Here is a 27734-nt window from a genome sequence, read left to right as displayed (position 1 = left end):
TGGTATTATTGAAAATAGATTAGATATGAACATGGGGTATTGAAGGTAGCCCAGACACAGACATGGAAGTATTCAAGGTAACTTACATATACACTTCGATGTATATATGTTACTTATACATATAAGTATATGTATAAATATACTTCTTAAATATAGAAGGTACTGAAGGTACCTTATGTACAGACATGGAGGTACTGACGGTAACTTACATATGGACACGAGGTACTGAAACTTATATATTGACGTGGAGGTACTGAAGATATCTTAGATAAAGACATGGAGATACCAAAGATAGCTTAAATATAGACGTGGAGGTACTGAAGGTAGCTTAAATATAGACATGGAGGTAGTGAAGGTAGCTTAAATATAGACATGGAGGTTGTGAAGGTAGCTTAAATATAGATATAGAGATTGTGAAAGGTAGCTTAAATATAGACATGGAGGTAGTGAAAGTAGCTTAAATATAGATACAGAGGCATTGAAGGTAGCTTAAATATAGACATGGAGGTAGTGAAGGTAGCTTAAATATAGACGTGGAGGTACTGAAGGTAGCTTAAATATAGACATGGAGGTACTGAAGGTAGCTTAAATATAGACATGGAGGTAGTGAAGGTAGCTTAAATATAGACAAGGGGTTGTGAAGGTAGCTTAAATATAGATACAGATATTGTGTAGGTAGCTTAAATATAGATTATAGATATTGTGCAGGTAGCCTTAAATATAGACATGGAGGTAGTGAAAGTAGCTTAAATATAGACATGGAGGTCATGAAGGTAGCTTAAATATAGACATGGAGGCAGTGAAAGTAGCAAATATAGATTACAGAGGTAGTGAAGGTAGCTTAAACATAGATATGGAGGTAGTGAAGGTAGCTTAAACATAGACATGGAGGTTGTGAAGGTAGCTTAAACATAGACATGGAGGTCATGAAGGTAGCTTAAACATAGACATGGAGGTTATGAAGGTAGCTTAAATATAGACATGGAGGTAGTGAAGGTAGCTTAAATATAGATATGGATGGTAGTGAAAGTAGCTTAAATATAGATATACAGAGGTAGTGAAAGTAGCTTAAACATAGACATGGAGGTCATGAAGGTAAAGCTTAAATATAGACATGGAGGTCATGAAGGTAGCTTAAATATAGACATGGAGGTAGTGAAAGTAGCTAAATATAGATACAGAGGTAGTGAAGGTAGCTTAAATATAGATATGGAGATAGTGAAGGTAGCTTAAATATAGACATGGAGGTAGTGAAGGTAGCTTAAACACAGATATGGAGGTAGTGAAGATAGCTTAAATATAGATACGGAGGTGCTGAAGGTAGCTTAACATATAGATATGGAGGTAGTGAAAGGTAGCTTAAATATAGATATACGAGAGTAGTGAAAGGTAGCCTAAAAATATAGGTATGATAAGTAGTGAAGATAGCTAAACATAGATAGATATGGAGGTAGTGAAGATAGCTTAAATATAGATATGGAGGCAGTGAATGTAGCCTAAATATAGATATGGAGGTGCTGAACGTAGCTTAAATATAGATATGGAGGTAGTGAAGGTAACTTAAACATAGACATGGAGGTAGTGAAGATAGCTTAAATATAGATATGGAGGTAGTGAAGGTAGCTTAAATATAGATATGGAGGTAGTGAAGATAGCTTAAATATAGATATGGAGGTAGTGAAGATAGCTTAAATATAGATATGGAGGTAGTGAAGATAGCTTAAATATAGGTATGGAGGTAGTGAAGGTAGCTTAAATATAGATATGGAGGTGCTGAAGGTAGCTTAAATATAGATATGGAGGTGGTGAAGATAGCTTAAATATAGATATGGAGGTAGTGAAGGTAGCTTAAATATAGATATGGAGGTGCTGAAGGTAGCTTAAATATAGATATGAGGTAGTAAAGGTAGCTTAGATATGGATATAGAGGTAGTGAAGGTAGCTTAGATATAGTTACATATAGAAAAGATGACATGTCGTTATTGTCCCTAACTGTACGCTGGCATGCTTTCATACTCAAGTAACTTGGTGACAGTGGTTAATATCTCCTTAATATTGGTTTGCATGTAGCCTTCTGACAAAATAATATTGTTGATTCGGTCGTCCATTTCTCTTGATGTTCTGGAATGAACGTGTTCATACCATCTTGTCATAATGTGTTGTAAGAGTTGTTTCGTGTTAACCTGATAAAAACATGGTTATCTTGGTCATTCTATTTTAACGTCTATCAGTAGATTTTCCTGGATTGTTTTTTTGTTTGTTTTTTGGAATTTCGCACAAAGATACTCGAGGGCTATCTGTGCTAGCCGTCCCTAATTTAGCAGTGTAAGACTAGAGGGAAGGCAGCTAGTCATCACCACCCACCGCCAACTCTTGGGCTACTCTTTTACCAACGAATAGTGGGATTGATCGTAACATTATAACGCCCCACGGGTGGGAGGGCGAGCATGTTTGGCGCGACTCGGGCGCGAACCCGCGACCCTCAGATTACGAAGCGCACGCCTTAACGCGCTAGGCCATGCCAGGCCTAGATTTTCCTGGAACGTTTCCTTTAGTCGCATGATGTTTTAGGATACAGTACAGTTGAGGTATTCTACTCTTTTCACATTATATCATTTCAGGACATTCCAACAATTTATCGTCCCGTAACTTCTCGTACGTGACGAGACATTTCTCGTGTTGATTTGTTTCAAAACAAATTTTACCAAAAACTCACCTTTTATACGAAACAGATGTTGAGTGTGGAACAAATTTTCAATAGAAGTTATACAGAGCAGAATAACAAGTGACTCATATTTGTCCGATCATATGTTACTTTCTCTGTTACTACTCGGTAACTACTTGGTGCATGTAACATGGATACAGAACAGTGTGCAAACATTTTGGCCAAAACTGTATGTTTAAGTTACTATTAATAATCTTCGACAAACTACTGAGATGAAAATGGGCAATATATCTTAAACGGATCAATGATAAATTCTGTCAACGTACAATTGACGAATACACTAACACACGAACACACCGATACATGAAAGGAAATCAAAAAATGCTCTGAGTAAAAGTTTTATTAAATAAATGAGTAAAATTATTAAAGAGAAAAAAACTGTTCATACATTGAGTTTCATGTTTATTAAAACTATGAATATATGAAAACAGTAATTAATTACATTAAGTATTTCACTTATTTATTTTAACAAGTCAGGTTTGTGTGTGTTTTTGTTATAGCAAAGCCACATCGGGTTATGTACTGAGCCCACCCAGCGGGTGATTGATATCCATGACTGCTTTATATCTTGTGGTCAAGTAGCAGAACCTATGATGATATAAAATGTATTTTCTGGAATTTTGTCTTCTTTGTTTGTTTTTGAATTTCGCACAAAGCTACTCGAGGGCTATCTGTGCTAGCCGTCCCTAATTTAGCAGTGTAAGACTAGAGTGAAGTCATCATCACCCACCGCCAACTCTTGGGTTACTCTTTTACCAACGAATAGTGGGATTGACCGTCACATTATAACGCCCCAACGGCTGAAAAGGCGAGCATGTTTGGCACGACGCGGATGCAAACCCGCGACCCTCAGATTATGAGTCGAACGCCTTAAAAGGCTTGGCCATGCCGGGCCTTTGTCTTGTCTGAAGGTTCATTTTCTTTACAATTAGGCAAGGAATTATCTTTATTTTCATCATGAAAACATTTGGGAAATATTTGCAGTTTTGTGGGCAGCTGTGACATAAGATTCATATCATTTATTATATTATATTATTATTATATTTATATTAATTTAGATTCATTAATTGAGCTCCAATGTTCACGCAGTGTTTTTAAATCAAACGCGAGTCTTTCAGTGTTGCTCACTTCAGTACCGATGGTACCTCGTGGGCCTGCAGTATCTGATTGCGCTGATCGATGACAAGTACCTTCAACAAGATTAAAGCAATCAACATTCAAGAAAATGACTGCACATAGTCAGTTATACGTTTGACTTAAGTCCTTGTTTGTGATATAAGATTGAGTTGAAGAATTTCTGATAGTGTATCCAGAATTCCAGGAAGATGAGCTGCTAAAGGCCTGACACAATCTGTCCATCGTGTCATGAATAGATAAACCACACATAACGTATCTTATGGTCAAGCCACTCAGGACAGAATTTCCGAGAATAGCGAATTTAACGTTTACCTATAAGCCTAACAGAACTTCCGCTTTACTTGCTAATTTCTATTTTTTCATGAAACCAAACATTAACAGTACTGAACCAACTGACTAACTAACACTATAGTTAATCATCAACCAACCAGTATACAGTACAGAATAATCGACTTATCAAATAGCTCTAGCCTGACTCTTTTTCAAGTTCGAGCTAATAACGCCACGCCCATCTTGTCACGTTTAACTTCCTTCTGGCCAAATAACAATGTCAGTTTCGAAAAAAACCTAAATTTTAAACCAACTCGTATTACATCACTGCTTCCTCTCAGAAAGAATGAAAACTATGGCATGTGAAACTTAAGCTCTTACAAATACCTCTTGACAATAAACGACATTAGTATTAATAAACCAACAAAAAAAAATAAAATAATTAATTCAGTGTTAAAGTATGTAAAAAATAAAGTCTAATCAACAAAAAATTTTCCTTCACTGAGTTATTGTTCTTCAATTTTCGAGTCATATATAACATTTTTATTGTTTTTTTTTCCCCATGGTTAAGGCGTTCTACTCACAATCTCTGGGTCTCAGGTTGTTATTCCATCACCGAACATGCTTGTCCTTCCAGCCGTGGTGACGTTATTATGTGACGATCAATTTTGCTATTCGTTGGTAAGTAAATGTTAGCCCAAATGTTTATCATGGACGGTGTTAACTGGCTTCTTTCTCTCTAGTTTATCGCTTCTAAATGAGGAATAGCCATCACAGGTAACTCTCGAGTAGCTCTGCGCAAAATACAATAAATAAACAAACAAAACTCTTCTACGGGACGAAGACCCTTGTTTCTTTATCAGAGATGGAACGAAAACCCTTGTTTCTTTATCAGAGATGGAACGAAGACCCTCGTTTCTTTATCAGAGATGGAACGAAGACCCTTGTTTCTTTATCAGAGATGGAACGAAAACCCTTGGTTCTCTACCAAAGCTGGAACGAAAACCCTTGGTTTTTTATCAAAGATGGAACGAAAACCCTTGGTTCTTTATCAAAGATGGAACGAAAACCCTTGGTTCTTTATCAAAGATGGAACGAAAACCCTTGGTTCTTTATCAAAGATGGGACGAAGAGCCTTGGTTCATCATTAGTACTTCCTGTCTTGCCATGGGAATATTTAATTTATGTATACGAGGTCTGTTAAAAAAAATACGCGGACTGACATCATAAAACAAAATGTACTTTATTTAGAAGTTACAGGTCTGGGACCCCTTCAAAGTACTCTCCTCCCTAACGCACACACTTATCCCAACGGTGTTTCCACTTGTTGAAACAGTCCTGGTACGCTTCTTTTGTAATGTCCTCCAGCTCCTTCGTCGCATTTGCCTTAATCTCGGGAATCGTCTCAAATCTTCTTCCTTTCAAGGGTCTTTTGAGTTTGGGTAACAAGAAAAAATCGCAAGGAGCAAGGTCAGGTGAGTAGGGGGGGGTGGGGAAGAACAGTGATCGAGTGTTTGGCCAAAAACTCACGAGTTCTGAGGGCTGAATTTCGCAGCAACGCGGTGCATCTTCAATTTTTCGGTGAAAATCTCGTAACAAGATCCAACTGATATCCCACACTCTTCAGCAAGTTCCTGACAGTCGGACGTCGATTTGCCCGCACCAGGATGTTGATTTTGTCGACGTGGGGTCGTCAGTTGACGTGGAAGGACGTCCAGGACGCTCATCATCTTCAATGGACTGTCGACCATCCTTAAAACGTTCATGCCACTTGAAACATGCCGTACGATTCATAGCAACATCACCATAAGCCGTGTTAAGCATAGCAAAAGTTTTAGTCGCAGATTTTCCAAGTTTAACACAAAATTTCACAGCAAGTCGTTGCTCCTTCAGGTCATTCATTCTGAAATCCGCCAAACGAAAAAATCGCACTTCACTTAGCGTAGCTAATACACAAATGAAGATATCTGCAATCGGAAAATGGCGTCGTAATCAGCTGATCTGTGCGAACCTAGCGACACCAAGCGGATTTCCCTGGAACCAACTGGAGCCGCGCAATTCAAATAGTCCGCGTATTTTTTGAACAGCCCTCGTATGGTCTCTGGTAATACATTGGAAGTGATCTTGACAGACCTTTGGGCTTTTTGGAAGGTTAATTTACTTAAATAATTACTTCTTCTAACTCTTACCAGACTTTAATAAAGTTTTGCAGGTACTAGACTTCATTATGTCGGCAAACTTAGAACAAGGCAATAAATGGTTAAAATGAATAAACAGTTCTGCTTTAACCATTGCTTATGAGCATCCTTAAGCACTTATCATTACATATTTATTTTTCCCAAAACTGAACAGTGAGGGAGTTTAAACAAACTAAAACACAGCTACTGTGGAAAAACAGGTCGGAGTCAGGCAGACGAAGAAAGTGTATTTGCAGCGCCCTTTCATACATAATTATTGTTTGTTTTGAATTTCGCGCAAAGCTACACGAGGGCCATCTGTGCTAGCCGTCCTAATGTTGCAGTGTAAGACTAGAGGAAAAGCAGCTAGTTATCACCACCCACCGCCAACTGTTGGGCTACTCTTTTACCAACAAATAGTGGGATTGACCGTATCATTATAACGACCCCACGGCTAAAAGAGCGAGCATGTTTGGTGCGACGGGGGTTCGAACTCGCGACCCTCGGATTACGAGTCGAGTGCCTTAACCCATCTAACCATGTCGGGCCAGCGCCCTTTCATACATAATTATGCAATAATTTGTGCAGAGTAACTGTAAACTGTGTTAGCCTCTGTCCTTCCTACGCTGCACGAATATGCGGACATGTTGCTTGGCGTTTGCCTGTTCTACCACAAGATACGGACAATCCGCATCCAGATGAGGGTGTAATCTGGACACCAGACAATTATACAAATGCTCGAAATTTCGGAACAAATGGAAACGCTTCTGATGAGGTAATTGTTAAATAGTGCACGGTGATTTCATGGGCTGCAAAAGTGTTTGATATATTCTATATAAACATTGGAGTTTATGTTTGCAGTCTAAATACAACATATTAAGTATCACTTCTGGATGACAAGAAACACACTTGAAGTAAAAATGTTTGTTTGTTTCTATTGAATTTCGCACAAAGCTACTCGAGGGCTATCTGCGCTAGCCGTCCCTAATTTAGCAGTGTAAGACTAGAGGGAAGGTAGCTAGTCATCACCACCCACCGTCAACTCTTGGGCTACTCTTTTACCAACGAATAGTGGGATTGACCGTCACTTTGGAGAACTTTGGTATGACCGTTATCCATATCCCGAATGGAGAACCTTGGTATGACCACTATCCATATCCCGAATGGAGAACTTTGGTATGACCGTTATTCATATCCCGAATGGAGAACTTTGGTATGACCGTTATCCATATCCCAAATGGAGAACTTTGGTATGACCGTTATCTATATCCCAAATGGAGAACTTTGGTATGACCGTTATCCATATCCCAAATGGAGAACTTTGGTATGACCGTTATCCATATCCCAAATGGAGAACTTTGGTATGACCGTTATCCATATCCCGATCTAATGGAAGCACTGCTGGATGGAAGAACACTATCACTGGTAAAAACACAACTTTAGGTAAACATGTACGTCCAAGTTAATCAATATTTAGGTAAACATGTACGTCCAAGTTAATCAATATTTTATTTCCATAAAATGTGAATGACCTTTCATGGAATTTATAAAAGGATTTTTTTTATTTTTAAAAACTGTCACCAACAATGTCCTGAGAGTAGAATCCTTTCATAAGTTATAACTGTGTAGAGCATAGAATCATATTGTTTCTTCTAAATTTCTACTTCAGCCAAAGGAAGAAAGAAAAGATCGTTTCTAAAAGGTTGAAGTTATTGTTGATACAAATGTTTCTGTTTCCAGGTCTAAACTAAGACTACTGAAGGCTCATCTGTAGTCATCCAGCTACCCTGATGACTCCAGGACCTCAGGTCCACCCAGGAAGACACACTTCAAACAATTCCATCTCCGCCATGTTTCCCACCACTGAAAAGGGAACTGGATCCTCTGGTGGTCACACACCATCTCAGGAGTGGCAAGGAGTTAACACCATAGACAGACAGTCTGTTTCGTCACGACCAGGGTCTGCAGGTAGCCATACACCATCTCAGGAATGGAAAGGTGTTAACACCATAGACAGGCAGTCTGTTTCATCACGACCAGGGTCTGCGGGTAGCCAAACAACATCTGGGAGCTGGAGTACAGCTGGAACAGGATATGGTAGAACCTATAAAAGTGGCGCCCTCAAAAGGTATGCTGACCAATTAAACATTATTGTAATTCTGCTTTGAATGTACCCTCACAAAAGTCACATTTCGTTATGTATTTTACTGTTAAAATTGTTATATACTGTATTTTATTGTCACGTATGGTTTTTCTAAAGTCACTTTTAATGTTGCTATGCAAACAGAATAATATAAGTGTTGCTGCGAACAGCATCTACAAACAAACATATTTAACTGTTGTCATAACCAGCATTTATACACAAACATATTTAACCGTTTCCACGACCAGCATCTAGATACAAAGATGTTGCTATGACCAACATCTACATAGAAATATTTTTATCTGTTGCCATGACCAACATCTACATAGAAATATTTTTATCTGTTGCCATGACCAACATCTACATAGAAATATTTTATCTGTTGCCATGACCAACATCTACATAGAAATATTTTATCTGTTGCCATGACCAACATCTACATAGAAATATTTTATCTGTTGCCATGTCCAGCATCTACATAGAAATATTTTATCTGTTGCCATGTCCAGCATCTACATAGAAATATTTTTATCTGTTGCCATGACCAACATCTACATAGAAATATTTTTATCTGTTGCCATGACCAGCATCTACATAGAAATATTTTTATCTGTTGCCATGACCAACATCTACATAGAAATATTTTTATCTGTTGCCATGACCAACATCTACATAGAACTATTTTTATCTGTTGCCATGACCAGCATCTACATAGAAATATGTTTATCTGTTGCCATGACCAGCATCTACGTAAAAACACATTTAACTGTTGCCATAAACAGCATCTACATAGAAATATTTTTATCTGTTGCCATGACCAGCATCTACGTAAAAACACATTTAACTGTTGCCATAAACAGCATCAACATGCAAATATATCCAAATGCTGTCATGACCAGCATCTACATATAAACATACATATAACTTTTTACATGACTAACATGTACATAAGAACATGTTTAATTACTAAACTACGCTTCTGTTAATTCAGATTTTTGACGATGTATTGTTTGTTTGTTTTGAATTTCGCGCAAAGCTACTCGAGGGCTATCTGCGCTAGCAGTGTAATACTAGAGGGAAGGCAACTAGTCATCACCACCCACTGCCAACTCTTGGGCTACTCTTTTACCAACGAATAGTGGGGATGATCGTAACATTATAACACCTCCACGGCTGAAAGAGCGAGCATGTTTTGTGCGACCGGGATTCGAACCCGCGACCCTCAGATTACGATTCGAGTGCCTTAACCACCTGGCCACAATCGTTAGGGTGTGTTTCTGTAGTATTATATCAACTGCGTTTGTTTTTTAACGTTACGGAGCTTAATAGTGAGAAACTGAGAGGCTAAAATCGTAACAAAACTATTGAATGCATTTGGATTAGCACGTGCTACCACGTTAGAACTGTATTGTCCTTATAAAGTAGGTAAAGAATTTTTTTTATAAATTTAAAAATAACACTATTGAATGCGACTTAATATTCTGTCTCGTATACAGCTTTGGTAATTTAAACTTTCAAGCTCAGAGAGATAATTTATTTTCAGACAGCTTATCGTCTCTTACACTTCCACATTTTCTTCAAGTTCTCATGGTAGAGCTACTAACAACTGGTAAACGTACACAGGAAAGAGAAAATGAACATCTCACACCTTCCCCGGAAGTTTTTCCGCAACGTTTTTTGTTCGTTCTGGGAATTTTACCGACAGTATATCCGTGAATAAGACACGTGAACAAATGTCTAGAGAGGAGTAGCTTAGTAAAAAGTGACTAAAGGTTTGAGGAGCTAAGCCTGAAATGTTACATTTCACCAACAGATAATTATTAAAAAATAAAACTCACTACTGTAAACAATCAACAGAAGATTAATAAAAATTAAATTACTCACATAAAAATAACAACTCGAATATATCGCTTTAACCATTAACATAAAAATTAACAATTTGGAAATATGTCTTAACTATAAAAATTAACAATTTGGAAATATGTCTCAACTATAAAAATTAACAATTTGGAAATATGTCTTAACTATAAAAATTAACAATTTGGAAATGTGTCTCAACTATAAAAATTAACAATTCGGAAATATCGGTTAACCACTAAAATATAAATTAACAATATAAATTCAAACAGCGAAAAAATACAGAAAAAACGCATTACTGTTTTAATTATTTAATCTCTAAAATAAAAACCTGGGATGTATCATTTCAAATAAAAATATCAACTTGATAACAAACAGTTTAACCAGAAAAAGTAACTTACATGAATAATTAAATGAACCACTTACAGCACTAACACTAAAGTTCATTATTCACGAGAATGAAATGAGAAATAGGAAGAAAGTTTATCATTTCCTACTGATAGTAAGATGTTTGTCTTCCAGTTAACTAGTACAGCAGAGAAATGGGAAGAAAGTTTATCATTTTCTACTGATAGTGAGATGTTTGTCTTCCAGTTAACTAGTACAGCAGAGAAATAGGAAGAAAGTTTATCATTTCCTACTGATAGTAAGATGTTTGTCTTACAGTTAACTAGTACAGCAGAGAAATAGGAAGAAAGTTTATCATATTCTACTGATAGTAAGATGTTTGTCTTACAGTTCACTAGTACAGCAGAGAAATAGGAAGAAAGTTTATCATTTCCTACTGATAGTAAGATGTTTGTCTTCCAGTTAACTAGTACAGCAGAGAAATGCGAAGAAAGTTTATCATTTTCTACTGATAGTGAGATGTTTGTCTTCCAGTTAACTAGTACAGCAGAGAAATAGGAAGAAAGTTTATCATTTTCTACTAATAGTAAGATGTTTGTCTTCCAGTTAACTAGTACAGCAGAGAAATGGGAAGAAAGTTTATCATTTCCTACTGATAGTAAGATGTTTGTCTTCCAGTTAACTAGTACAGCAGAGAAATGGGAAGAAAGTTTATCATTTCCTACTGATAGTAAGATGTTTGTCTTCCAGTTAACTAGTACAGCAGAGAAATGGGAAGAAAGTTTATCATTTTCTACTGATAGTAAGATGTTTGTCTTCCAGTTAACTAGTACAGCAGAGAAATAGGAAGAAAGTTTATCATTTTCTACTGATAGTAAGATGTTTGTCTTCCAGTTAACTAGTACAGCAGAGAAATAGGAAGAACGTTTATCATTTTCTACTGATAGTAAGATGTTTGTCTTCCAGTTAACTAGTACAGCAGAGAAATAGGAAGAAAGTTTATCATTTCCTACTGATAGTAAGATGTTTGTCTTCCAGTTAACTAGTACAGCAGAGAAATGGGAAGAAAGTTTATCATTTCCTATTGATAATAAGATGTTTGTCTTCCAGTTAACTAGTACAGCAGAGAAATAGGAAGAAAGTTTATCATTTTCTACTAATAGTAAGATGTTTGTCTTCCAGTTAACTAGTACAGCAGAGAAATGGGAAGAAAGTTTATCATTTCCTACTGATAGTAAGATGTTTGTTTTCCAGTTAACTAGTACAGCAGAGAAATGGGAAGAAAGTTTATCATTTCCTACTGATAGTAAGATGTTTGTCTTCCAGTTAACTAGTACATCAGAGAAATAGGAAGAAAGTTTATCATTTTCTACTGATAGTAAGATGTTTGTCTTCCAGTTAGCTAGTACAGCAGAGAAATAGTAAGAAAGTTTATCATTTCCTACTGATAGTAAGATGTTTGTCTTCCAGTTAACTAGTACAGCAGAAAAATGGGAAGAAAGTTTATCATTTTCTACTGATAGTAAGATGTTTGTCTTCCAGTTAACTAGTACAGCAGAGAAATAAGAAGAAAGTTTATCATTTCCTACTGATAGTAAGATGTTTGTCTTCCAGTTAACTAGTACAGCAGAGAAATGGGAAGAAAGTTTGTCATTTCTTACTGATAGTAAGATGTTTGTCTTCCAGTTAACTAGTACAGCAGAGAAATGGGAAGAAAGTTTATCATTTCCTACTGATAGTAAGATGTTTGTCTTCCAGTTAACTAGTACAGCAGAGAAATAGGAAGAAAGTTTATCATTTCCTAATGATAGTAAGATGTTTGTCTTCCAGTTAACTAGTACAGCAGAGAAATGGGAAGAAAGTTTATCATTTTCTACTGATAATGAGATGTTTGTCTTCCAGTTAACTAGTACAGCAGAGAAATAGGAAGAAAGTTTATCATTTCCTACTGATAGTAAGATGTTTGTCTTCCAGTTAACTAGTACAGCAGAGAAATAGGAAGAAAGTTTATCATTTCCTACTGATAATAAGATGTTTGTCTTCCAGTTAACTAGTACAGCAGAGAAATAGGAAGAAAGTTTATCACTTTCTACTAATAGTAAGATGTTTGTCTTCCAGTTAACTAGTACAGCAGAGAAATAGGAAGAAAGTTTATCATATTCTACTGATAGTAAGATGTTTGTCTTACAGTTAACTAGTACAGCAGAGAAATGGGAAGAAAGTTTATCATTTTCTACTGATAGTGAGATGTTTGTCTTCCAGTTAACTAGTACAGCAGAGAAATAGGAAGAAAGTTTATCATTTCCTACTGATAGTAAGATGTTTGTCTTACAGTTAACTAGTACAGCAGAGAAATAGGAAGAAAGTTTATCATATTCTACTGATAGTAAGATGTTTGTCTTACAGTTCACTAGTACAGCAGAGAAATAGGAAGAAAGTTTATCATTTCCTACTGATAGTAAGATGTTTGTCTTCCAGTTAACTAGTACAGCAGAGAAATGCGAAGAAAGTTTATCATTTTCTACTGATAGTGAGATGTTTGTCTTCCAGTTAACTAGTACAGCAGAGAAATAGGAAGAAAGTTTATCATTTTCTACTAATAGTAAGATGTTTGTCTTCCAGTTAACTAGTACAGCAGAGAAATGGGAAGAAAGTTTATCATTTCCTACTGATAGTAAGATGTTTGTCTTCCAGTTAACTAGTACAGCAGAGAAATGGGAAGAAAGTTTATCATTTCCTACTGATAGTAAGATGTTTGTCTTCCAGTTAACTAGTACAGCAGAGAAATGGGAAGAAAGTTTATCATTTTCTACTGATAGTAAGATGTTTGTCTTCCAGTTAACTAGTACAGCAGAGAAATAGGAAGAAAGTTTATCATTTTCTACTGATAGTAAGATGTTTGTCTTCCAGTTAACTAGTACAGCAGAGAAATAGGAAGAACGTTTATCATTTTCTACTGATAGTAAGATGTTTGTCTTCCAGTTAACTAGTACAGCAGAGAAATAGGAAGAAAGTTTATCATTTCCTACTGATAGTAAGATGTTTGTCTTCCAGTTAACTAGTACAGCAGAGAAATGGGAAGAAAGTTTATCATTTCCTATTGATAATAAGATGTTTGTCTTCCAGTTAACTAGTACAGCAGAGAAATAGGAAGAAAGTTTATCATTTTCTACTAATAGTAAGATGTTTGTCTTCCAGTTAACTAGTACAGCAGAGAAATGGGAAGAAAGTTTATCATTTCCTACTGATAGTAAGATGTTTGTTTTCCAGTTAACTAGTACAGCAGAGAAATGGGAAGAAAGTTTATCATTTCCTACTGATAGTAAGATGTTTGTCTTCCAGTTAACTAGTACATCAGAGAAATAGGAAGAAAGTTTATCATTTTCTACTGATAGTAAGATGTTTGTCTTCCAGTTAGCTAGTACAGCAGAGAAATAGTAAGAAAGTTTATCATTTCCTACTGATAGTAAGATGTTTGTCTTCCAGTTAACTAGTACAGCAGAAAAATGGGAAGAAAGTTTATCATTTTCTACTGATAGTAAGATGTTTGTCTTCCAGTTAACTAGTACAGCAGAGAAATAAGAAGAAAGTTTATCATTTCCTACTGATAGTAAGATGTTTGTCTTCCAGTTAACTAGTACAGCAGAGAAATGGGAAGAAAGTTTGTCATTTCTTACTGATAGTAAGATGTTTGTCTTCCAGTTAACTAGTACAGCAGAGAAATGGGAAGAAAGTTTATCATTTCCTACTGATAGTAAGATGTTTGTCTTCCAGTTAACTAGTACAGCAGAGAAATAGGAAGAAAGTTTATCATTTCTAATGATAGTAAGATGTTTGTCTTCCAGTTAACTAGTACAGCAGAGAAATGGGAAGAAAGTTTATCATTTTCTACTGATAATGAGATGTTTGTCTTCCAGTTAACTAGTACAGCAGAGAAATAGGAAGAAAGTTTATCATTTCCTACTGATAGTAAGATGTTTGTCTTCCAGTTAACTAGTACAGCAGAGAAATAGGAAGAAAGTTTATCATTTCCTACTGATAATAAGATGTTTGTCTTCCAGTTAACTAGTACAGCAGAGAAATAGGAAGAAAGTTTATCACTTTCTACTAATAGTAAGATGTTTGTCTTCCAGTTAACTAGTACAGCAGAGAAATGGGAAGAAAGTTTATCATTTCCTACTGATAGTAAGATGTTTGTCTTCCAGTTAACTAGTACAGCAGAGAAATGGGAAGAAAGTTTATCATTTCCTACTGATAGTAAGATGTTTGTCTTCCAGTTGACTAGTACAGCAGAGAAATGGGAAGAAAGTTTATCATTTTCTACTGATAGTAAGATGTTTGTCTTCCAGTTAACTAGTACAGCAGAGAAATAGGAAGAAAGTTTATCATTTTCTACTGATATTAAGATGTTTGTCTTCCAGTTAACTAGTACAGCAGAGAAATAGGAAGAAAGTTTATCATTTTCTACTGATAGTAAGATGTTTGTCTTCCAGTTAACTAGTACAGCAGAGAAATAGGAAGAAAGTTTATCATTTCCTACTGATAGTAAGATGTTTGTCTTCCAGTTAACTAGTACAGCAGAGAAATGGGAAGAAAGTTTATCATTTTCTACTGATAATGAGATGTTTGTCTTCCAGTTAACTAGTACAGCAGAGAAATAGGAAGAAAGTTTATCATTTCCTACTGATAGTAAGATGTTTGTCTTCCAGTTAACTAGTACAGCAGAGAAATAGGAAGAAAGTTTATCATTTCCTACTGATAATAAGATGTTTGTCTTCCAGTTAACTAGTACAGCAGAGAAATAGGAAGAAAGTTTATCATTTTCTACTAATAGTAAGATGTTTGTCTTCCAGTTAACTAGTACAGCAGAGAAATGGGAAGAAAGTTTATCATTTCCTACTGATAGTAAGATGTTTGTCTTCCAGTTAACTAGTACATCAGAGAAATAGGAAGAAAGTTTATCATTTTCTACTGATAGTAAGATGTTTGTCTTCCAGTTAACTAGTACAGCAGAGAAATGGGAAGAAAGTTTATCATTTCCTACTGACAGTAAGATGTTTGTCTTCCAGTTAACTAGTACAGCAGAGAAATAAGAAGAAAGTTTATCATTTCCTACTGATAGTAAGTTGTTTGTCTTCCAGTTAACTAGTACAGCAGAGAAATGGGAAGAAAGTTTATCATTTCCTACTGATAGTAAGATGTTTGTCTTCCAGTTAACTGGTACAGCAGTTTTGTGTTTATTGTATCCCAAGTCACCTGAGAAACTGAATTTAGTGATATGCATGTCACAAATGTATATGTGTGTATGATAAATATTGTGTGTTTTTAGTACTAGTATTTAAAACTTGAAATATGAAATAAGTATGTAGTCTTTAAAAAGTTAATGGGCCTAATGTATTATGACAATTATATTTAGTTTTAATCATGTTTCACCAGCTTGCAAAAAAACGTTCATTGCACAGTAAATGGCTTATACTAATAATGTGTGTGTATTTTGTTATAGTAAAGCCACATCTGGCTATCTTCTGTGTCCACCTTGGTGCATAATAATAATTTTCTGACCACTACAATTTTTATAATAATAAGATTATACCAAAATGTTTGATAAATAGTTGTCATACTGTCAAAATTAGTGGTTTGTGTACAATATTTGAGTTAATGGATATTATAACAAGGTAATGTTACTTTCTTGTTAACTGTATTAGTTAAAAATATTTTTCTCATCTTCGGTGCATTATAGTTCATATATGTATATATATATGCATTACCTAAATTATGTTAATTTTAGACTTTTTTAAACCACAAAGTAAACAATGGTTGACACTTTTTAGGGTTTCTTTTGGGAGTTCAAGAGGGTCGATGGTTGAAACACTGGTGTTTGATAACACAGAGGACATAGATTTCTCACCACTGGAGAATCAGTAAGTAGTTAAGATTTGTAGTAACTGATGTTCAGTGCATTGGAGAATTATACATTTAACATAGTATGAACATTTATAGTTACAAAACCTGGTAAGTTTTGTGTACATTTATTTTCCTACATTGTGAGAATACGTGATTATTTATTTCTGCTACCTGTTCTGAGAAGATGTCAAAGTGGACATTTATGACAATGTTTCCAAGCTCTTTGGTTTATGGAAAACCAACAGAGAAAGAGGAGTCAGTTTGTGTTGGTATACTTGGGTTCGTTATGGGAATATTGTGAACATGCCATTAGGTGACTGGTCTTTAAGAAGGGTCAGTTGTGAAAAGATGATTTTTATCTGCATGGTTTGATCACTTGGATTCACTACTCGGTTGTTAGTCAATTCAGTAGGAACTTCAAGACAATAACTGGGGGATATTCATTTACCAGAATTTTTTACCCTCATTAATTTTGTGAAGGTCAGTATCACCTTACATTAATCGAACATTTGTTTGGACTTTTATCAAGATCACCAGAATTGACAGGAAGACATAACAGTACATTTGGATTTCTGTAGAAATAACCAGTATTGGTGGTAAAACCATTTGGTAATGGATTATCCACAGCTGAGTGAATCATTTTCCAGTGGAGGGATCATGACTAGAAAACAAGTGTATAAAATTCTCAGTGAAACATCTTTGATCTGTTTCGTGGCATCCCTGGTGGCTTAGCAGAAAACTTGACAGCTTATAATGCTAAGTTTTGGGGATCGATTCTTTCTGTAGCTCCAGCAGAAATAACACTACACAACAATTTTTTTTTTTTAAGTTTTGCTTCCTGAAAAGTTTTTGCTGATTGTGACAGGTACGTGGTGGGTATGCACAAATATAGTTTTGGTTTTGCTTCATCACATAGGAACTCTGAGAAATAGACAGTTAACTGTTTACTGGCAGTAACAGGTGAAAAGGTTGTATCCATGACATATCTTTACGGGTGAAGGGGCTGTATCCATGACATATCTTTACGGGTGAAGGGGCTGTATCCATGACATATCTTTATGGGTGAAAAGGTTGTATCCATGACATATCTTTATGGGTGAAAAGTTTGTATCCATGACATATCTTTATGGGTGAAAAGGCTGTATCCATGACATATCTTTATGGGTGAAGAGGTTGTATCCATGACATATATTTATGGGTGAAAAGGTTATATCCATGACATATCTTTATGGGTGAAGAGGTTGTATCCATGACATATATTTATGGATGAAAAGGTTATATCCATGACAAATCTTTATGGGTGAAGGGGCTGCATTAATGACATATTTGTTGATGAGTACATAAATATTGCACAAACATCAGACCTTTGTACATACTTACTTTGTCACACTCTATCTGCCTTTAGTTTGAGGATACTGATGTTTTACAGGTAGTACAGGATTAATAAACAACGTTCAGCAAATAAATCATTATTATGAAATTTCTCTAATACAAGATCAATAAAGATTTAAAATCTAGAATTTTTTATTTTTTCCAGAGTAGTTGTGTGTGTGTGTAGTTGTAACCTATCACACAACTTCACAGAAATCACATTAAGCTACCTTGCTAGTTTATTGATACACTAAAAAATATCTAGAAGGGGAATAAAATCTGCTGTAGTGGTTAACACCGTAGTAGTATTATGATCTTTGATCTCTGAGGAAGATTAGTTAATTTGTTTGTTGTTAAAAGCACAAAGCTACATGATAGACTGTGTGTGCTCTGCTCACCACAAGCATCTGAACCTGAGTTTTAACATTATAAGCCTTCAGATTTACCTCTCACCTATCAGGGGGTTCAACATATTTGCTTATTCACAACCAGGGTTTCAGTAATATGAGTCCCCAGACTCACCATGAGCCACTGGAAGTGTAGAGCCTCGGGGAAACAAATATTATTTATTTCATACATACATATATATGGACAACTGGGGTATTTCAGACACTTTCAACTAGATAAAGGTTCACCGAGATGTTTTTCCACCACCTAACTTAAAGAACATATTCGTAGTTTAACTAATTACAATATAACAAATGTTAAAGTAGGTTCAGACACTCCGTGCTACCAATGTATTGTGAAGTTTATTTTGCCTGAGATTACAGCTTTAAATTTATAAAACATCTAACCTGATCAACAAATCATGCAGCAACCATCATTGAAATAAAATATAAAAACACACTATCCAGCCACTGGCATGGAGAATAGGACTTCTATAGAATAGTTTGTTAAAGGTAGAAACATTTTAACAGCTCTTTGTTTCACTATCTTTGAAACTTGATACACCTTAAAGTATCTTAATACTTTCTGGTAGTGCTATGTATTCCTAATACTCTTAACTCTACTATAGTTAAGTTCCAGTGCATCTCTCAGGTATTACTTCCTAGCAAGTAGTATTTATGATTCACCTTTCACACTAAGGTTAAATATCAACAGGTTTTCAACTGTAGATTTCTGTTAATGTGGTTGCTTTGATCATAAAAAAATTATACATCATAAACTAATTGAAATCGATTTGTAATTTCCCTATTTTATTGATCTGTTGATGATCTAGTCAAACATAGCTTGTGAGCTCAGATAGTGGTATTAGCAGATATATCATTTTAAAACTAACAGTGAATGTCAGACGGTATCTACCATCCCTGTAGTTATATAAAATTACATTACTAAATGATCAAAGAAAGGATTAATAGAATTAGAAATAACCACGAAAAGGCACATCCCATAATTAAAGGTCAGCTGTTAATTTGTTAAATAAAGGTCAGCTGTTAATTTCATTTTGTGTTCTTGAAGAATTTCCCAAATTCATCATTTTTATTCCCAAGTTTGTATTATTTAATGTAGTGTTAGATTTCGACAGATTGTTAGATTTTACTCATGACAAAACACTTCTTATCAGAAATTAACATCAAATGTTACTTTAACAGGCCGGATTACAGATAGTGTAAGAAATTTTAATTTATCAGCAATAAGGATGAACAAGGCTATCATTTAAGAAAATAAAAATAATGATCCTTCAGAAACAGTAAGAAGAGACTAGCTATCAGTATTCTTACTTTAACAATAATCAAATAACATCTTACTCAATAATATAAATACAAATTAATAATGTTATTACATTATTAACAGAAAGAATATACCAGCTATCAGTATTCTTACTTTAACAATAATAAAATAAAACCAGATAACAACTTACTCAACAATATAAATATAAATAACATACTAATAATGTTGTTACTTTATTAAAAATAAGAACAGACTAGTTATCAGTGTTCTTATTTTAACGATAATAAAAATAAAACCAGTTAGCATGATACTCAACAATCGAAATACAAACTAATAATATTGTTACATTATTAATAATAAAAACAGACTAATTTTCAGTGTTCTTTCTTTAACAATAATGAAACAAAACCAGATAACAACTTGCTCAACAATATAAATATAAATAACATACTAATAATGTTGTTCTTTATTAACAATAAGAACAGAGTAGCCATCAGTCAGTGTTCTTTCTTTAACAATAATGACACAAAACCAGATGGCAACTTACTCAACAATATAAATACAAACCAATATTGTTGTTACGTTATTAACAATAAGAACACACTAGCTGTCAGTGTTCTTACAATAACAATAATAAAATAGGATAACAACTTACTCAATAATATAAATACAAACTAATATTGTTGTTACTTTATTAACAATAAGAACAGACTAGCTGTCAGTGTTCTTACAATAACAATAATAAAATAGGATAACAACTTACTCAATAATATAAATACAAACTAATATTGTTGTTACTTTATTAACAATAAGAACAGACTAGCTGTCAGTGTTCTTACAATAACAATAATAAAATAGGATAACACCTTACTCAACAATATAAATACAAACTAATAATGTTGTTACTTTATTAACAATAAGAACAGACTAGCTGTCAGTGTTCTTACAATAACAATAATAAAATAGGATAACAACTTACTCAATAATATAAATACAAACTAATATTGTTGTTACTTTATTAACAATAAGAACAGACTAGCTGTCAGTGTTCTTACAATAACAATAATAAAATAGGATAACATCTTACTCAACAATATAAATACAAACTAATAATGTTGTTACTTTATTAACAATAAGAACAGAGTACCTGTCAGTGTCTTAAAATAACAATAATAAAATAGGATAACACCTTACTCAACAATGTAAATATAAATAACATACTAATAATGTTACTTTATTAACAATGAAAACAAACTAACCTTCAGTGTTTTATCTTTAACAATAATAAAACCAGATAACATCTAACTTAATAATAGAAATACAATTCAATAACGTTATTATATTATTAGGTGAAAGAATAGACCAGCTGTCAGTGTTCTTATTTTTAACAATAATAAAATAACACCAGTTAACATGATACTCAACGATCGAAATAGTAACTAGTGATGTTGTTACGTTATTAGCAATAAGAACAGAATAGCTGTCAGTGTTTTATCTTTAACAATAATAAAATAAAACCAGATAACAACTTACTGAACAATGTAAATATAAATAACATACTGGTAATGGTGTTACCTTATTAACAATAAGAACAGACTAGCTGTCAGTGTCTTACAATAACAATAATAAAATAGGATAACACCTTACTCAACAATGTAAATATAAATAACATACTAATAATGTTGTTACTTTATTAACAATGAGAACAAACTAACCTTCAGTGTTTTATCTTTAACAATAATAAAACCAGATAACATCTAACTTAATAATAGAAATACAATTCAATAACGTTATTATATTATTAGGTGAAAGAATAGACCAGCTGTCAGTGTTCTTATTTTTAACAATAATAAAATAACACCAGTTAACATGATACTCAACGATCGAAATAGTAACTAGTGATGTTGTTACGTTATTAGCAATAAGAACAGAATAGCTGTCAGTGTTTTATCTTTAACAATAATAAAATAAAACCAGATAACAACTTACTGAACAATGTAAATATAAATAACATACTGGTAATGGTGTTACCTTATTAACAATAAGAACAGACTAGCTGTCAGTGTCTTACAATAACAATAATAAAATAGGATAACACCTTACTCAACAATGTAAATATAAATAACATACTAATAATGTTGTTACTTTATTAACAATGAGAACAAACTAACCTTCAGTGTTTTATCTTTAACAATAATAAAACCAGATAACATCTAACTTAATAATAGAAATACAATTCAATAACGTTATTATATTATTAGGTGAAAGAATAGACCAGCTGTCAGTGTTCTTATTTTTAACAATAATAAAATAACACCAGTTAACATGATACTCAACGATCGAAATAGTAACTAGTAATGTTGTTACGTTATTAGCAATAAGAACAGAATAGCTGTCAGTGTTTTATCTTTAACAATAATAAAATAAAACCAGATAACAACTTACTGAACAATGTAAATATAAATAACATACTGGTAATGGTGTTACCTTATTAACAATAAGAACAGACTAGCTGTCAGTGTCTTACAATAACAATAATAAAATAGGATAACACCTTACTCAACAATGTAAATATAAATAACATACTAATAATGTTGTTACTTTATTAACAATGAGAACAAACTAACCTTCAGTGTTTTATCTTTAACAATAATAAAACCAGATAACATCTAACTTAATAATAGAAATACAATTCAATAACGTTATTATATTATTAGGTGAAAGAATAGACCAGCTGTCAGTGTTCTTATTTTTAACAATAATAAAATAACACCAGTTAACATGATACTCAACGATTGAAATAGTAACTAGTGATGTTGTTACATTATTAGCAATAAGAACAGAATAGCTGTCAGTGTTTTATCTTTAACAATAATAAAATAAAACCAGATAACAACTTACTGAACAATGTAAATATAAATAACATACTGGTAATGGTGTTACCTTATTAACAATAAGAACAGACTAGCTGTCAGTGTCTTACAATAACAATAATAAAATAGGATAACACCTTACTCAACAATGTAAATATAAATAACATACTAATAATGTTGTTACTTTATTAACAATGAGAACAAACTAACCTTCAGTGTTTTATCTTTAACAATAATAAAACCAGATAACATCTAACTTAATAATAGAAATACAATTCAATAACGTTATTATATTATTAGGTGAAAGAATAGACCAGCTGTCAGTGTTCTTATTTTTAACAATAATAAAATAACACCAGTTAACATGATACTCAACGATCGAAATAGTAACTAGTGATGTTGTTACGTTATTAGCAATAAGAACAGAATAGCTGTCAGTGTTTTATCTTTAACAATAATAAAATAAAACCAGATAACAACTTACTGAACAATGTAAATATAAATAACATACTGGTAATGGTGTTACCTTATTAACAATAAGAACAGAGTAGCTATCAGTCAGTGTTCTTTCTTCAACAATAATGATATTAAGTCAGATAACAACTTACTAAACAACAGAAATACAAACCAAAAATGTTGTTACCTTATTAACAATAAGAACAGAGTAGCTTTCAGTGTTCTATTTTTTACAATAATGAAACAAAATCAGATAAAAACTTACTCAACAATATAAATATAAATAACATACTAATAATGTTGTTTCTTTCTTAAGAACAGACCAGCTGTCAGTGTTTTTACTTTAACAATAATCAAATAAAACCAGTTAACATGATATTCAACAATTAGAACAGACAAGCTATCAGTATTCTTTCTTTAGTGATAATAAAATAAAACCAGTTTACATGATACTCAACAACCGTAATACAAACTTATAATGTTATTAACTTATTAACAATAAGAGCAGAGTAGCTATCAGTATTCTTTCTTTAATGATAATAAAATATAGTCAGATAACAACTTATTTAACAACAGAAATACAAACCAGTTGCTACTTTATTAACAATAAGACAGACTAGCTGTCAGTGTTCCTACTTTAACGATAATAAAATAAGACCAGTTAACAAGATACCCAACAATCGAAATACAAACTAATAATGATGTTACACTATTAACAGAAAGCATAGACCATCTATCAGTGCTCTTACTTTAACTATAATAAAAAAACATATAACAACTTATTGAGCAACATGAATCTAAATTAGATACTGATAATGTTGTTACTTTGTTAATACAGTAGCTATCAGTGTTCTTTCTTTAACAATAATAAAACCAGATATCATATTCAATAATAGAAATACAAATGAATAATGTTGTTACATTATGAACAGAAAAAATAAACCAGCTATCACTGTTCTTGGTTTAACAATAATAAAATAAAACCACATAACACCTCACTCAATAATATAAATGTAAATAACATAATTATAATGTGATTAATTTATTAACAATAATAAAATAAGACCTGTTAACATAATACTCAACAATCGAAATACAAACTAATGATGTTTTTACATTATTAAGAGAAAGAATGGACCAGCTGTCAGTGTTCGTGCTTTAATAATAATAAAATAAAATGATAACGATTTACTGAACAATATAACTATAAATAAGATAGTAATAATATTGTTAATTTATTAACAACAAGCTTTCAGTGTTCCTTCTTTAAGAATAATGAAATAAAACCAGATAATAACTTACTCAATAATATAAATAAACATTATTATGTTTCTTTATCAACAATAAGAATAGAGTAGTCAACAGTGATATTTCTTTAACAATAATGAGATAAACCGAGATAACAACTGAGTGAACAAGAGAAATATGAACTAATATTGTTGTTACGTTATTAACAATAAGGACACACTATGTGTCAGTGTTTTTACTTTAACAATAATAAAATACAACCAGATAAGAACTTACTTAAGGATATAAATACAAACTGATAATGATGTCACGTTATTAACAATAACAATAGACTTGCTCTCAGCTAACAATTTGCATAGCGACAAAAATATAAATGAATAATGCTATTACATTATTAATAACAAAAATAGACTAGTTATCAGTGTTCTTTCTTTATCAATAGTAAAAGGCCCGGCATGGCCAAGCGTGTTAAGGCGTGCGACTTGTAATTCGAGGGTCGCGGCTTCGCATCCCCATCGCGCCAAACATGCTCGCCTTTTCAGCCGTGGGAGCATTATAATGTGTCGTTCAATCCCACTATTCGTTGGTAAAAGAGTAGCCCAAAAGATACCCCTCGAATAGCTTTGCGCGTATTTAAAAAACCAAACCAATCAATAGTAAAATCAAACCATCTAATAACTTACTAAACAACAGAAATACACACTAATAATGTGTTTACTTTATTAATAATACGGACAGACTAGCTGGCAGTGTTTTTACTTTAATTATTCCTAAGAGGAATATAAATTATTAATTTTTTTACATTATTTAACGCGTCGATCTACATCGCCCCCCCCCCGCTAGTACAGCAATATGTCTCCGGATTTACAACGCTAAAATCAGAGATTCGATTCCCCTCGGTGGGCTCAGCAGATAGCCCGATGTGGCTTAACTATAAGAAAACTCGCACACTTGGTCTACATCTTAATATACGAGGTCTGTTCAAAAAATACGCGGACTGTTTGAATTGCGTGGCTCCAGTTGTCTCCAGGGGAATCCGCTTGGTGTCGCTAGGTTCGCACAGATCAGCTGATTACGATGCCATTTCCCGATTGCAGATATCTTCATTTGTGTATTAGCTACGCGGTTTTAAGTGAAGTGCGATTTTTTCGTTTGGCGGATTTCAGAATGAATGACTTGAAGGAGCAACGACTTGCTGTGAAATTTTGTGTTAAACTTGGAAAATCTGCGACTAAAACTTTTGCTATGCTTAACACGGCTTACGGTGATGTTGCTACGAAGCGTACGGCATGTTTCAAGTGGCATGAACGTTTTAAGGATGGTCGACAGTCCATTGAAGATGATGAGCGTCCTGGACGTCCTTCCACGTCAACTGACGACCCACACGTCGACAAAATCAACACCCTGGTGCGGGCAAATCAACGTCTGACTGTCAGGGAGCTTGCTGAAGAGTGTGGGATATCAGTTGGATCTTGTTACGAGATTTTGACCAAAAAATTGAAGATGCACCGCGTTGCTGCGAAATTTGTGCCTCAGAACTCGTGAGTTTTTGGCCAAACACTCGATCACTGTTCTTCCCCACCCTTCCTACTCACCTGACCTTGCTCCTTGCGATTTTTTCTTGTTCCCCAAACTCAAAAGACCCTTGAAAGGAAGAAGATTTGAGACGATTCCCGAGATTAAGGCAAATGCGACGAAGGAGCTGGAGGACATTACAAAAGAAGCGTACCAGGACTGTTTCAACAAGTGGAAACACCGTTGGGATAAGTGTGTGCGTTAGGGAGGAGAGTACTTTGAAGGGGTCCCAGACCTGTAACGTCTAAATAAAGTACATTTTGTTTTATGACGTCAGTCCGCGTATTTTTTGAACAGCCCTCGTAAATCAAATGTAGCTTTGCACAACTAGTGACGGTTTGTGTTTTTTTAGGATTTTCCCAATTATTATGTAAAACGAGACGGTCTATGTCGAAGTAAAAAAAAAAAAACGAACTAAATGTGATGTCTGGGATCTTTCATTTCTTATAATGTTGCTGAAAGTAATAACAGCAAAACTATAAGTGTGTTTGTTAATAAACAAATGTAAAATAAAATCATTTTTACCCCATCAACAATATGAGAAGGCAATGTAATGGTATTGTTATTTTATCACCAGACTGCATTGTTATTTTCCCAACAATAGGAAAAGACGTGGTAATGTCATTGCTATTTATCAACAATAAGAAAAAAAACTTAAAAAGTTGTTACTGAATTGAGAAAAGCGGAGAAGCTAACGATATTTTTATTTTATCAACCATAAGAACAGTTAAACATAAAGTGTTTTTTATTTGTTTCTTTTTCAAGATGAAACGGTTTGATACTGATTTTAGCAATAATTAAAATATGCAAAGATATTGTGGCACTTTAAGAAAAATAGCAACATTTATTTTAAGGAACGCTAAGATATATGTTGTTTATAACATTAGTTTGTTTTTATCATCTATCTCTGTAAGTCTCTAGTCTGATGTCATAAGCTTAGACTTACACGGATAGATGAAAGACACTAGCCTGATCTCATAAGCCTAGAGACATACACAGATAGATGAGAAAACAATATGACTGATGTAATAATCATTGTTGTGATCACTGGTTTGTTCTTGATTCTTCAGAACACTAGTATAACCCTTACTGTATAAGTTGTAACTTGTACTGAAGTAATATTTAATTAGTATGTAAATTAACAAGAAAACTATTAATTTTGTACAAAGTGAAGAAAATTGTACAAAAATAAGAATTATTACTTTAATAGTGTGATTAGTTATTAAGACTGGTAAAACTGGTAATCTTACAGCACTGTTACGTTAAGAAAGCTAGACATTTTATTCTACAAAATAAATTACTTTGTTCTAAGTAGGCTGGTAGGTTTTTATGACCGTGGGGCCAAATACCGGATCTGTCATTAACATAATGTATGTAAATACTTAGTTTTATATGTGTGATGAAACGACTTTTCAAAGTTGTTGTCCTGTCGTATAATAATTCATTGTGAATACTGTGTCTTAACAGTTTATCAGAGAAAGTTACTTTGCATACCCACATACTTTGATTTATATTTAGGTTTGATCAAGTGATCTTCATAGCTATTCTAAAATTCCATGAACATTTTATTTTTAATAATTATATTATAGATCTTGTGTTTGCTCAGCGTGTCATCAACTATTTTCAAACATGAACTTTTAGTTTCGATAATTTTCAACAGATGGCAAACTTACGTTTCTCGCGATGAAACCACACAGCAAGCTATCAGAACTGTATCGCAGAACGGCTGGTATTTGTATTAACACTTTTATTGATAATGAGAGAATAACGTTTCGACCCTCCTAGGTCATCTTCAGGTTAATATGAGAAAACAGTAGCCTGCTGTCATTAGCCTAGAAACACACGCACAGATATTTGAGAAAAAATAGCCTAGTGACTTACAGTGGCAGATGAGAAAACACTAGCCTGATGTATAAATATAAATATATTTATGAATAGATAAATGTGAGAACAGTAGACTGATGTATAATGATAAATAG

General features: G+C 33.6%; 1 protein-coding gene across 8 annotated transcripts in view; it reads left to right on the top strand.

Moving 5' to 3' along the window:
- LOC143229960 (uncharacterized) overlaps positions 1-27734 on the top strand; it is a 164875-nt gene that overhangs the window by 77448 nt on the left and 59693 nt on the right. For 3 of the 8 annotated variants that reach the window (XM_076462845.1, XM_076462848.1, XM_076462846.1), the window contains exons 2-3: positions 8050-8437; positions 16489-16578. The exons of 4 other annotated variants lie outside the window; for them this stretch is intronic. In XM_076462845.1, coding sequence (XP_076318960.1) covers positions 8100-8437; positions 16489-16578 — 428 coding nt within the window. In that variant the 5' untranslated portion in view covers positions 8050-8099. Of the gene's footprint in view, positions 1-4703; positions 4814-8049; positions 8438-16488; positions 16579-27734 lie in introns of all 8 variants that reach the window. One more of the 8 variants, XM_076462847.1, reaches the window with a different exon arrangement.

This window comes from Tachypleus tridentatus, chromosome 10 (assembly GCF_004210375.1).
Source record: "Tachypleus tridentatus isolate NWPU-2018 chromosome 10, ASM421037v1, whole genome shotgun sequence".
NCBI classification, from domain to species: Eukaryota; Metazoa; Arthropoda; class Merostomata; order Xiphosura; family Limulidae; genus Tachypleus; species Tachypleus tridentatus.
This window is presented reverse-complemented; position numbering and strand designations above follow the sequence as displayed.